Source organism: Scomber scombrus, chromosome 1, assembly GCF_963691925.1.
Source record: "Scomber scombrus chromosome 1, fScoSco1.1, whole genome shotgun sequence".
Lineage (NCBI taxonomy): Eukaryota > Metazoa > Chordata > Actinopteri > Scombriformes > Scombridae > Scomber > Scomber scombrus.
The window spans coordinates 15019118-15032239 of record NC_084970.1 but is presented as its reverse complement, the minus strand read 5'-3'; the positions used below and the strand labels follow the sequence as shown (position 1 = coordinate 15032239).

Sequence of the window (13122 nt, the reverse complement as noted above, 5' to 3'; positions counted from 1 at the left end):
AGTTTTCCCTTGTGAGTAATCAAATACTTGGAATGGGATTGATTTGCCGCTCACTTCATCAAGTAAAAGCAGAGCTAACTTTCATTTTCAACATTGCAATGTCCCTTTGTACTTTGGATTAGCTCACTTGTGTGTAAACCAGAAAACATGCCTGCTGAGCTCTTCTCTTTCCTTTCGGTGATTCTCACAATGCCTCAAGAGCAGGTGAACACTGTATCCTATGTGATCACGTCCTTACTGAGCATATTCAAACCATAACATGTGTTCAAAACATGTGCCAGTGTGCCATGTATTAAGTATTCCCAAACTATGCATTTGTATTCATAGTACCATGTGTTTAACACTATTACTTGGTTGTTCCTATCTAATCACTCAACACACCTGCAGACCATTTGTGCCTATGTACATATCACGTATTCTGATAACATGTCCATACTTATACGCCTTGCAACTGCGCATGCCTAAATGCACACATTCTGACTGTGAAAATGACACACGTGCTTTCTGAAACCTCATGTTGGCTTTGAGACACAGTTCGCCGGCTGGCCCTTGCTGTCCCCTGCACTCTCTGACGGGCTCTTAATGGTAAACTAACAGATTGTAAACATGCTGCTAGCTCTGTCTCTCTCTCTCTCTCCAGTCCTTATATCAATCTCTCTCTTTTCTTTCCTAACTCTCCTCTTCCCTCACCTCTTTCATTTCCTTCTTACCCCTTGTTCACTTCATCCTCCCCCCCCCATCTATCCCTATTCTTTCTTGCCTTTTCCTTTCTCTCCCTTTCTCTCTCCCTCTCTCGCTTTTCCTGGGATATCTTTTAAACAATGTGTCCTTCATGTACGGTTGGTTACGGGGCATACAGAAGGACATCATTAGCGCTGGTGGTTAAGCTGTAATTTACACCATTACCGAGGTAGGGGCCATTTTTATTGCCTAGTAAATTTCAGCTCTGAAATATTTAGACCATATGGCTCAATTTGTGTAATAACCTTAATTTCCAAGCACCCTTCAGCTCCCTTCAGCGCCGGCTGTTGTTGGCGGATGGCGAAGTGGTGCATGTACACGTTCGTATGTGTGTGCGTGGTTTGGATTTGGAGCTCACACATACGCACACGTTCACACACATGCATACACGTAGACACACACAATCTTACATACACATTACACAATCTTCCACACGCTTTCACTGATTCATTCATTCACACACACAGAAACACACACGCACACACACACACGTATGTATGCATGGCGGTAGCAGATTAATAGGGTGTCAGCTTGTGTTTGGGTGAGGGAGCGTCAGGCGTCGGCCAGATGGTTCTCAGGGATGATGACTGTCAGGGGTCCTGCTCTGATCAATGGGATGTATTAATACAGCACACATGCAAGCACGCACACACGCACACACAGACGTACATACACACACAAACAAAAATATGTTATACATGCACAAAGGCACACGTGCAACCATATTCAGACATATGTATCCACAAAGAGTACCTAACACACGAGCACACACAAGTACACATATGTATGCACATGGTCTCCCTCCACCAGTGATCCCAAGGGCCACAGCGTAACATCTGGAAGAGCCAAGGGAGGGAGGAAAGGACAGAAGAGTAAGAAGGAGAAAGAATAAGGTAGTAGAATTACAGGATTGAAGGGAGAAGACATCAGTGAAAGATGCAGGTTTAAGAGGGAGGAGTGGCTAGAAGAGAGAAAGGAAGGAAAGAAGGGAAAAGATTGGGGAAACTGGGGAGGTGTAGGGAAAGGAAAAAGGTGGAAAAGACATAGGAAGGTGGTAAAAATGGTGTTACAAGATGGAAAAGAATAGCTGAGGAAGTTAAGATACACAGGTAGGGAGGAAGGAGATGTAGGGAGAGAAATGAGGGGAAAATGGCAGCAGAGATTGAGATGGAGGGGAAAACAGGCAGAAACAGATGGGAGGGTTGCAGGGTTGTGAAGGAAGACATTTAAGTCCATGTAAAGGAAAATCACAGATTCTTTTTGAAACACATTATACATGTTACTGTGTTCAGGAATTTGTCTGAAATGGTGGCTCAGTGATGGAGAGGGGTGACTGGCATGACCCCTCAACTAACACAAAAACTAGAACTGCCTTAGCGTCAGCTGGGTGTGTCGTCTGGTGTTTGCTAATGACAGCATGCTTTTACTGCAAGTTAAGCATTAGCCTTTCGATTTATGGGCTCCAGTCATAACAGTGGTAACTCTCTGGACAGATAGAAAGGTCTACAGTTAACTATGAGATATTCTAGGTTTCTATTCTAGGTGAGGATGTAGTACCCCAGTAGCCCAATGATGCAATCTGGGACGCTGCTGTTAAGCCATATTTCCGTAAAAATCATGACTAGGTAGCCCATAATCCTTTTTATGAGTGGTGATCTTCAGTCACAGTTCATCCATGTTGTTCACCAGACACAGTATATTGGCGAGGAAAATGCTGAGTAGGGATAACTGATGAGGAATTAGCCTTAGCTTAGCCCCTTAGCCCTCCTCTCTTCCCTTGTTTGGTTATGCTTTCACCTGGCTGGTAGAGCAGGGTTGATAGCCACTGGTATCAAAGCGTTAGTTGTTACTGGTGAATGGGGCCATTTTCAGTCAACGGTAGTGGTCAGGTGTTATTTCAAACCCAGCTGAAATGTCTTTTGACAGATAGAGCCGGTGTTAAAGCTCTGGTCCACCCAGAGGATAGATCCATGTCCCACTACTGGTGCAGCACTGCTGCTGGAGCTGTGCCTGTGTGGCTGGCTGCACTCTGTCCAGTTAGTTATCCATTAGCATTGCTGACGTTGCTCCGGTGCCTTCACCGTCACTACAGGCGTACTCTAGCGGGTGCTTCATCCAACCCCTCGCCAGTGCTCTTCAGCAAAGGAGTGAGTAATGTTGCCACGTAACTTCATTGAAAAAAACAACAATTGAACATAGCAATGATTCGTGATGGATTGCTTTTTAACTCGTCATTTAAGTTGCATTTCTAGTGAATAAGTCCACATTTACCTACAAAATAGGTGCCAAAGTAAACAGTGGCCCCTAGTGTTACTTGATTTTTGAAATATCATCCATGTTGCTTGTTTTACACCTACAAACAAAGCCTGTTTTTAGGCATCTTTTAAGGGATTTTGACTCGAGCATTGTTAAATTCAGAGGTTTAGAGGCTGCTCAGTCATTGCCTTCAGCAGTCCCCCCCGGCCCCCAGTGTTTCAGAGCTCGGAATACTGCTTATTTTTCCACAATCTTGAAACCTTATTGTACATACATACAATTTTTTTTATTATTCAATTTTTGCTGAGTGGTTAATAACACCTTTTTCTGTGGTGTGAAAACCACAGAACAGATATTCATTATTCCTTTATACAGACTTTAAACAGAGCAGAGGAAGAAAGAAAAGGACAAAAAATAATGGAGGAAAAGAGAAAAAAAAGTAGGAGAACCACATTGCAAGAAAGGCAAACTGACAGGGTTGTGAGTGACTAACATGTCTGTCAGAAAGGTGTAAGGCATGTAGAGCAAATTTGTGTGTGCGTGAGACTGTGTGTGTGTGTGCCAGGCGGCGCGTAGGGGTCTAGTGAGGCAGGCCGCCTGTGCTTCGTACCCTCATTCCGTCCGATTGCCATGACGACCCCATTAATCAGCCAAGCTGGCACAGAGCAGGGTTCCCAACCCAGCCTGAGATCAATACACACACAAATACCAAATGGACACACACACACACACACACACACACACACACACACACACACACACGCACGCACGCACACACACACACAAAATAGATCCACAAATTAAGAGATTTTGAACAGAAAAGAAATTAAAAGTAATTTTAATGAACATAACGAAAAACAAAAGTACCTAGTAATGATGAAAAAGTGAAGACAAGTCCTGACGTCACTTCTGACCATAGAACTTGCTACTAAAACTTGAAGCCTTTGTGATTTTAATTGTTCAAAAGTTAATCGACAATTCTCATAAATATTTACCTGTGCAGCAGTGCACATATTATATCACAACTGTTTTGTCTTTATCCACATTATCCACCTACATCTATGGTGTCATCTTTTCAACTTTTGATCTCTGTAATCTCTGTTTTCTATGCCAAACATCTTTGCTTTGTTGTTCATCATGGAGCAGGTGATGTTTAACTCATGATGGTCTTGTGTTTGTTAAAGCTGCTAAAAACATCAATATTAAGCATTAATATTTTAGCCATACTTACTAGACACACATTTACCAGCACAAAATCAAGACAGAAATGTTACAAATTTCTTAGAAACGTTGCTTTTTTAAAAGTTTGCCTGGAACTTTGTTTCTCATTCACACTTTCCTTTGTGTGTTCCTAAACAGCGTAGCGCATGTGGTGAAGGCAACTGCGTGACAAATGACCGCCACCAAAATAGGTCTATGCCATGTCAATGAGCTTCTCACACACACACACACACACACACACACACACACACACACACACACACACACACACACACACACACACACACACACACACACACAAACACAAAGTGCTCCATATCAATGAGAAGGTGAAAGGTCTCCATTTACATCTTGTATTAATTATGAGTGACAAGCCAAAGGTCAGAGGGAGAAGAGGCCACTCGTATGGACAGAATATAGATCTATACTTCTTCCTCTTCTCCCCCTTTCACTCTCCCTCCTTCTCCCTATCTATCACTCTGTCACACCCTCTTGTTTCTTCACTTGTCTTTTTCTGCCCCTTCCATTTTCTGTTTTAGTCTCACTCACTCTTGGACTATTTCCTTTTTTCCTTCTTACCTTCTCTAATAACTATTGTTCTTCGTTCAACCAACCTGTCCCACTGTTGTTTGCTGATTTTTGATATGTGCTCCTTTTCCTCCTCCTTTTTTCCCTATGTCATCTATTAAATCCCTAGTTCCCCATTTTCTTGATCATGTTTCTTTTTCTTTCTCGCTCTCCTTTTCTGTTATGCATAGAAAAATTCTAAAACAAAACAAAAAATGGATTACTATGGCATCTAGGTATCATACAAGACTGAGTTTCAGATACTAATGCACACATACGTGCACAGACATACACACGAACAGATACAGGTGTGTGGTGGTGTGCAGACAGGATTCTAACTACTTTTGGCAATCATCCCATTGCAGCTTTGGGGTGCACCAACCCAAAGCTGCTGCTACCCGTCGGCAGTAGGTTGAGTATGTGTTCATGTGTTTAAATTCTTTTGTATGGCTATATAGGCTATGGTATACGATGTGTGTATATACAGTATGTGTGTGTGTGTGTGTGTGTGTGTGTGTGTGTGTGGGGGGGGGGGGGGGGGGGGGGGACTCAGGGAGCTTATAGTTATAGTTGGTAAATCAGGCATGGCAGAGTGGCAAAGAATTGTGGGAAGGGCCCTGGAGAATAGCAGGCCATGGGCCAGTGTGTGTGTGAGTGTGTGTGTATGTGTCTTCTGGCCCCCTTGCTGGCAAACAGATGGTACCAGCACCACAGGTAGAGTCCAAATTTCTTCACATGCACCGCAAAGGACAATAAACACACACACACACACACACACACACACACACACACACACACACACACACATTATATTATATATATCAAGTATACATTTTATTCAATCTTTTGGAATTTTACATGGACATTTACAGAGGTGTTTGCTCATGTTTACATTTGTATTCACAATTTTTTGTATGCGTGAGCAAACTTTTTAATATATAGAATCCTTTAGGGCTGTGTGCTGCTCACTGGATGCCAGATACAATGAATAGCAGCAGAAGCCAAAATGTGATCAAGGAGGAGACTGTTCTTGCAGGTAAATGCATGCATGCTCCCATTATCCAGCAATCACTGTGTATGTGTGTGTGTGTGTGTGTGTGTGTGTGTATGTATGTGTGTGTGTGTGTGTGTGTGTGTGGGTGGGTGGGTGTGTGTGTATTTACCTCCAAAGTGAGAGCAGTGAGAGCAGTTGAGTTGAGCGTTGGGTCCTGTTGGTGCTTCTTGTAAACCAGTTTATAATGGGAAATGAGACCGTTGGGGTGTCTTGGTCTACTCCATTTCAGATGGACTGAGTATGCACCTGTGGACAGCATGTGGCATTGTTACAGTGACTCAATACAAGAATAATTTAATCATACCAATTTTCATGTGACTGTAAACTCACCAGTGGGTGTGACAGTGGGAGGAGACATATCTTGTGGTTCTGCCTGTAGGGTCTGGGCTAAAGCCCAATCGCTCAGAACTGAGCCTTTGGAGTTGTGGGCGCGAACCCTGTACTGGAAGAAGCTGAAGGGTTGCAAAGCGGGGCTCGCATCAAAAAATTCAAGTGGCCCACCAGACCAGATGAAAACCAAAAGCTCCTCCTGTGTTCCTTGTGGACGCCTTCAAAGAAGAAAAAAAAAAAAAAAAGTATAATCAAGTCTATACTTTTTACTTTTTGTGTAATTACAATATGTTAAAAATATTCTTGCACTTTGCTCAAAACAAAGAAAAAAGGTACAGTCAGGTGTATTATCTAAATGCATTTCAGTGTGTTTTTGTCAACTTTAGTGCTTTGGAAATAAGCACATTTAGTTTGTGTTGAATTTATTTTACATGCAACATCGAAACATGGAAACATGTACTGTAGAAAAAATGAACAAGAAATATAATAAATGAACAGACAAAATAATATTATGTCAAAGTACTGAATCTACTTATAAACTAAAAATGAGGGTTAATACAAAAAAAAACCCTAAAACATTAAACATAAATAAGAAGTCTTGAAGTTCTGTAAAGTTGTAATCGATTTAGATGAGTTGCACAAATTATTCCAGTTTGATGGTGCATCAAACTTAAAAGCATGTCTTCCTTCCTTACATATTCTTGGGACAATAACAAAAGGTTGATGAGTGTGTCTGAGTGAATATGATCTGAATGGAACTAACAGCTCTTTAAGGTATAAATGATAGTAAAAGTAATTACATTTGAAAACAAAAAGCAACCAAAAACATCTCCAAGAGTGAATTGGTGAGCAGTTCAGTGTGTTGTACATAAAACAATGACGTATCAGGTAAAGATACCTCAGGTCAAAATCCCGCAGTATTTAAATTTAAGTTTAAGTAAGTGGGGAACCATCAGTAAAATGAATAGCCAACTCAGCAGATGATAAAGACTACAACTAAAACTAAACAACATGCTACAAGACTTCTGTCTGTTGACTGAGAGATTGTTATTTAAAAAACTACAAAAACATTTTTTTGAACAGAAGAAAAGAGGTCTATAGGTTCTATTTCCTACAAACAAATGCTTATCATGATGAAAACTTTAAAAAGGATACTTAAAATACTTGAGGAATAACATAGGTGACATCAATCTAGAAGTCACATATGTTGTCACACCTCCTCCTCTACATAAAAGATGTAACACGTTTTTAACATCATGTGTAAGTCAGTGGCTGATGCAAGTACCCTGATGTCTTGGTAAGCTCCTATGTCTGTGATTACGGAGGGTTTCTGGTGTGTGTGTGAGGGAGGGAGAAAAAGAGATATTTTCCAAGTCCCTGTCTGCCTCAGTCTAATTATGCCAGGTGTGTCAGTGTGTGTGTGTGTGTGTATGTGTGTGTGTGTGTGTGTGTGTGTGTGTGTGTGAGTGAGTGAGTGTGTGTGTGTACTGCTATGCTAATTTGTGTTTCCTGAGGACTTAAAGGGCTTAGTCTGGTCTGACCCTGCATACAGATCACACACTCTTTGGTCAACAAGCAGACCACGACCTTCAGCATGCATTAATACACATACGTGCAGATGCAATCACACACACACAGACACACAGACACACAGACACACAGACACACACACACACACACACACACACACACACACACACACACACACACACACACACACACACACACGCACACACACACACACACACAACCATAGAAGATGAGTGAGTAGACATTTACCAGAAGACGTATCACCAAAACTTCTGTTGTATGATGTATGAGTTAATTCTGGTTCATTAGTGATATACTAAGGAGGTAATGTGAGTGCATGAACAGGACATGAGAATTGCAGCTCTGTGTTTGGTGTGTAGTTATTGATGTGTCTGCTTTGTATGTTCATTCTTTAGTTCAAGCTATAAGAACATTGATACAGTTTGAGTGGGTTTGATGATTTTACTTGTAGTCTTATACAGTGAATCCAAATTTCTGATGAAATCTACTGATGGTGGATTGTGTACAGTTTGAGTGATAAATCCATCAATTCATCCTGTGGTTATAGTTGTCTTGTTCCTCCTGTTACTGTAATATTCCTGAGAAATCCGACACAAATGACGACTAAATTGTAATTATACATTATTGTTATATTGTTTATGTTTTGCCAGACCTGACATAAAGTCTAAGGCAGGTCAGCAAGACAATTACATGATAACAATGCTGGTTTCTTTAGTTTTCGTTTTTTTACATGTGTATGAAAACAGTATATTTGTGTTTTTTGTGTATGTACATTACCTGTATATATGGTAGGAGGTGATGAGACCATTAGGTTTTTTGGGGGGTGACCAGTGGATCTCCAGGACACTGGCACCAGCTGCTTTTACTGTGGGTGGCAGCAGACCCTGTGGGGCGGTCTCTAAAGTCAGAGCATACACACCCCCTCCTACTCCACACCCATCTGCAAGGGACACAACAGGAGGAATTTGTCTCAAAACAGACATTTCTAGGAACACTTATTTATTGCATTATTTATTTTACATGAATGAATCAGATTAACAAAATATACAGAGCACCATGCCCACATTGTGCATTTGCTTTTATTCAGCAAGGAAGCAATCATATCACTGAGATGGCTTGTGCTTTCTCTTGAAGGAATGGACACACTGAGCGGGACCATGAGACCAAAGGATGTTTGTGTGGTATATTGTTTTGTTTTTTTAATTTTTGTTTACCATGTCATCAAATGTTGCCAGAAATGACCATCCACATAGAGGGTAGACTAATTCTCTAAAACTTAAGTTTTCCGTTGTTTTTTTTGTTTTGTTTTTCAAAAATAGAGTGAGTGTCTAAACCTCATTGGTGCTCCTGTTAATAGCTAATTCAATTGTCTTCCTCAAACACAACAACAATTTACCCCTAACAAAAAACTGTTAAACACTGCATATTAATTCTTTAAATTCCCCCTTTTTTCAGCACTTGCATGATGGCACATTTTTTGGGCCAATCCATTGATTATGAGCAATTTGTTGAGGACACGCCCCCGCAGAGGCCAAAGAGGGTTATACTGAGCCCCTTGAAAAATGAGTTAAACGTCTCTATTTAATGATCTTCCCTTACAGATGACAGGTCTTCTCCCCACTCACATCACATGAACATGAAACGAGGTGTCTGAAGCCTCTTCAGCATTCAAATTTGTTTGGGCATCTTTAGTGCAGACAGAGTAAATGAAGCCACTTAAACCACCCTCAAGGTTTGAAATCAAACTGGCCTATTCACTGTGTAAATGCAAGCACATACCAGTGTGTTGTTTCACAGAGGACAATGTAGCTTGTTATGAAGTGAAACCTACAGAACACTGTATTTTATAAATACTTACCAATCTGACAGGCCTGCACTCTGATGTAGTAGGTGGTAAAAGACTCTAGACCTGTAACAGAGAGGTGCAAGCTTTGCCCTGCGTGACGCATAACGGCAATGTCACTTCCTGGATTTAACAGGATGTTGTAGTTTATAGGCATCCTCCTGACGAACTTAGCTGTGGAAAAGGAAAGTGACACACAAGATATGATTGCCTTTACTTGCTGTAGAACTTTACTGTACTATAGTATTGCTGTTAGTTGGAGTATATTTACAATTCAAGCCAGAAAGACATACCAAGCTGACCATGAAAGCTACGGACATCAACTGTGAGATAACATTAGCAGCTTGAATGTTAGCGAACATTCATCTGAGCAGTCATATGCATGACACTCAGCAGTGTTTATAGTAGGGGTGTGATAGCACACACTTGAATGACCCACATTTACCTCTTGATGCTTTCATGTAAAAGGTCAATGCCTGCTTCAAAGTGCAAAAAAGGACATTCAGCTTGAATACAACAGGCAGTGTGCTTGGTAAGGTAAATTGGATCATACAGTATCTCCCCTGAGTTTAATTTGATATTTATAGTCCAATTTGCAAATGTTTTTACATAGAAAAACAACTTGGACAAGTGAGGCTTTATTTGATAATTTGAGGGTTGTATTTTATTTTTTTGATATGAGATTTAAATCTGCAGTACATATCTGTTTATATTTTTGTCTAAAATTTACAGATTGACATTGTGGTCTCAAATATAGACACAAGCACACAACACATAGATGTATACAGAAACACCTGCACAGATACACACACGCACCTAGACTTTGTTAATATTCTCACCAGAGGTTTTTCCATAATTCAGGCCAACTGTATTGTGATGGGTTATTCAACATTCATGAACTCTGGATATCTTGAGAAAGAACTGATTACCAGAGAAATGAACGGCTTCAATTATTCACCCCCCAACTCACATATGCACACCTACACACAAACACATACACACACTTCTGACTTCAGCTCATGAAGCTTTTAATATGGGCACACTTTGGCTGCATTTACACACTTTCACACACACAGAAACACACCCACACACACAATGTGAGTGATATTTATGTCTGAGCACACACACAGGGGTCATAATGCATTTCTCTTTGATTGCTATGTTGCTCATTCATAGAGGTTTAATTGCCGCTGTGATATTTAAGTTGTATTATTTACAACTAATCAGCTTCCTGTACATCTTCTATTTCACACATATGATATCCACATACACAGTCATAAATGCACATATGTACAGGTACATACAAGTAACCCATGCACACATACAAAGCCTTCCCCAACACACACACTCATACACACACACACACACACACACACACACACACACACACACACACACACACACACACACACACACACACACACACACACACACACACACATCATGACGGAGGAATTGATCCTAGAGTAAATGTCTTTTTAATAGCAGTGCTTTGGCAGTCAATGTATGCATATGAAGACACAAATACATGTGCATGTACATACACACACAGGCAGACACACTGTCAGACTCAGGCACGCACACATACACACACACACACACATACACACACCAGTCGAAAACACTCCAGACTCTGGGCTCAGGGAGTTAACCAAGCGTGAGAACCCAGACGATATTTCCTCACCTTTAAAATCAACCAGTAATGACGATAGAATAGACCTGCCTATGGAAATATCCCCACAATGATGTGCACACACATGCACACAAAGACTCACACACACACGCACACAAGCACACACACAAATACACATGTATAAAGACGCATACATAAACACAGACACAAATATACAGAAACAAAAAGACACACACACCCACATATGCAACAAAGTGAAGTGTCTTTGCTAGTTGGCCCTATAAGCGGTTTCTGAGATAGGAAATCAGCCTAATGAGAGAGTAATAGTCAATGATAGATGGGTTAGGGCAGACAATCACTGCCCCATAAGCATGAAACTCAGCCCTGAAGCATGAAACTCAGCCCTGAGTGTGTACTCATGTATGCCTGTGTGTATGTGTGTGTGTGTGTGTGTGTGTGTGTGTGTGTGTGTGTGTGTGTGTGTGTGTGTGTGTGTGTGTGTGTGTGTGTTGTGTGTGTGTCTCCAGGTCCTAAGAGGCCAGAAGGTGAAAGGAAAACTACTCAGGGCTTTTGTTTCAGTCTGACCACTCTCTCGCTGCCTCTTTACATCTGAAGAGGAAGTGATTCACATGGAGGAAAAACTTCTCTGTGGTCAGTTTAATTTGGTGAGTATATATTTTTTTACCTTGTAGATCTAAATCCAATGTATTTGACAGCTAATGTCTTTGTGTTGTGTGTACAGTAGTATTGCTAATGCAATCAATTCCAGGGACAATGAGAATTAATCCTTTTCTTTCTGTGGGTTTATTTTTAAATAGCTCCTGCTGCAGTGTCACAAGTATATGCTGGTTGATGTCTGTGTTAGAGGGTTAAGTGCAGATGCAGTTTTCTCTTCTGAAAACAAATCTGAATTACTCATAAACATTGATCTGAGGCCTCTCTGAGAGTGACATTGATCTGGTGAACAATGACAATTTAGTGGTGGCGCAGTTACTCACAATTCCACACCAAAATCATGTGCAATCGTTCAAGGAGTAGATCAGAGGTCTGATTGGTTAATTACAACAGACATTCTAACACCAATAGATGTGAAGTGGGAGCAACGTTGATTTCTGGAAATGTTTTCTCCATTGTTTTCTTTGAATAATATCCACGCAGGAGAATTTAAAGAAACATCTCTATTAATACTCTATATCCCAAAGAGCTATCAGTTTTAATCATTTCAACATTGTGAGTCTAAATGTAAATGTAGTCTGTAATGTATGTTGTGAAAAGACTTTTAAAATTATCCCTGGAGAGAATGTTGAGATACACGCGATCATGTACTGTTAAATACTAAAAAATAAACCAAAGTTCACAGTAGAAAAATCATCATTAACAAACACAAGTTTGTTATATCAAAACACCAAACCAAAGTGTCTAATCTGTCACCCACCCATCCATCCATCCATTCAAACTGCTACTCACCAGGAGGGGTCCAGGCAAGAAAGATGGAATGGGGGCCTGAGACAGTCACATTGTGGGGAGCTGGGATCCCAGTGGGGCACGAAACGGGTGTTTTTATAACATATTTGTCACTCAAACCAATTCCACCCTCTGTACTGGCCTCCAGCTCATACACATACCTGTAGAGGTGGAAGTGTAAACATGGGTGTGGACGAAGCAGTAAAGAGATAACAGAGCACAGAGAAAGACAAGGCAGTGAAAATGAGAATAATGCATGAGGGATCAAGGAGGAAGGAAAGAAAACAGAGAAAGACAAGGTTACAGGGGCAGTTTCACAAAAAAGTATACTGTGTCACTGTGTACAGGTGTATGTGTCAGGCTCATGGTCTGGATCAGGACAGGAACATCTCTATTAATACTGTATATCCTAAATAAATTTAAAATGTCTTTGCATTTTCCACCAGCATGTGTATGATAACT

General features: G+C 40.8%; 1 protein-coding gene across 1 annotated transcript in view; it reads right to left on the bottom strand.

Annotated features, from left to right (window-relative positions):
- The window catches only part of ush2a (Usher syndrome 2A (autosomal recessive, mild)), a 231796-nt gene that overhangs the window by 23849 nt on the left and 194825 nt on the right, over positions 1 to 13122 (bottom strand). The window contains 5 exon segments of the mRNA XM_062427527.1: positions 5949 to 6085; positions 6170 to 6387; positions 8498 to 8660; positions 9579 to 9737; positions 12664 to 12821. Of these exon segments, the coding sequence (XP_062283511.1) occupies positions 5949 to 6085; positions 6170 to 6387; positions 8498 to 8660; positions 9579 to 9737; positions 12664 to 12821 (835 nt within the window).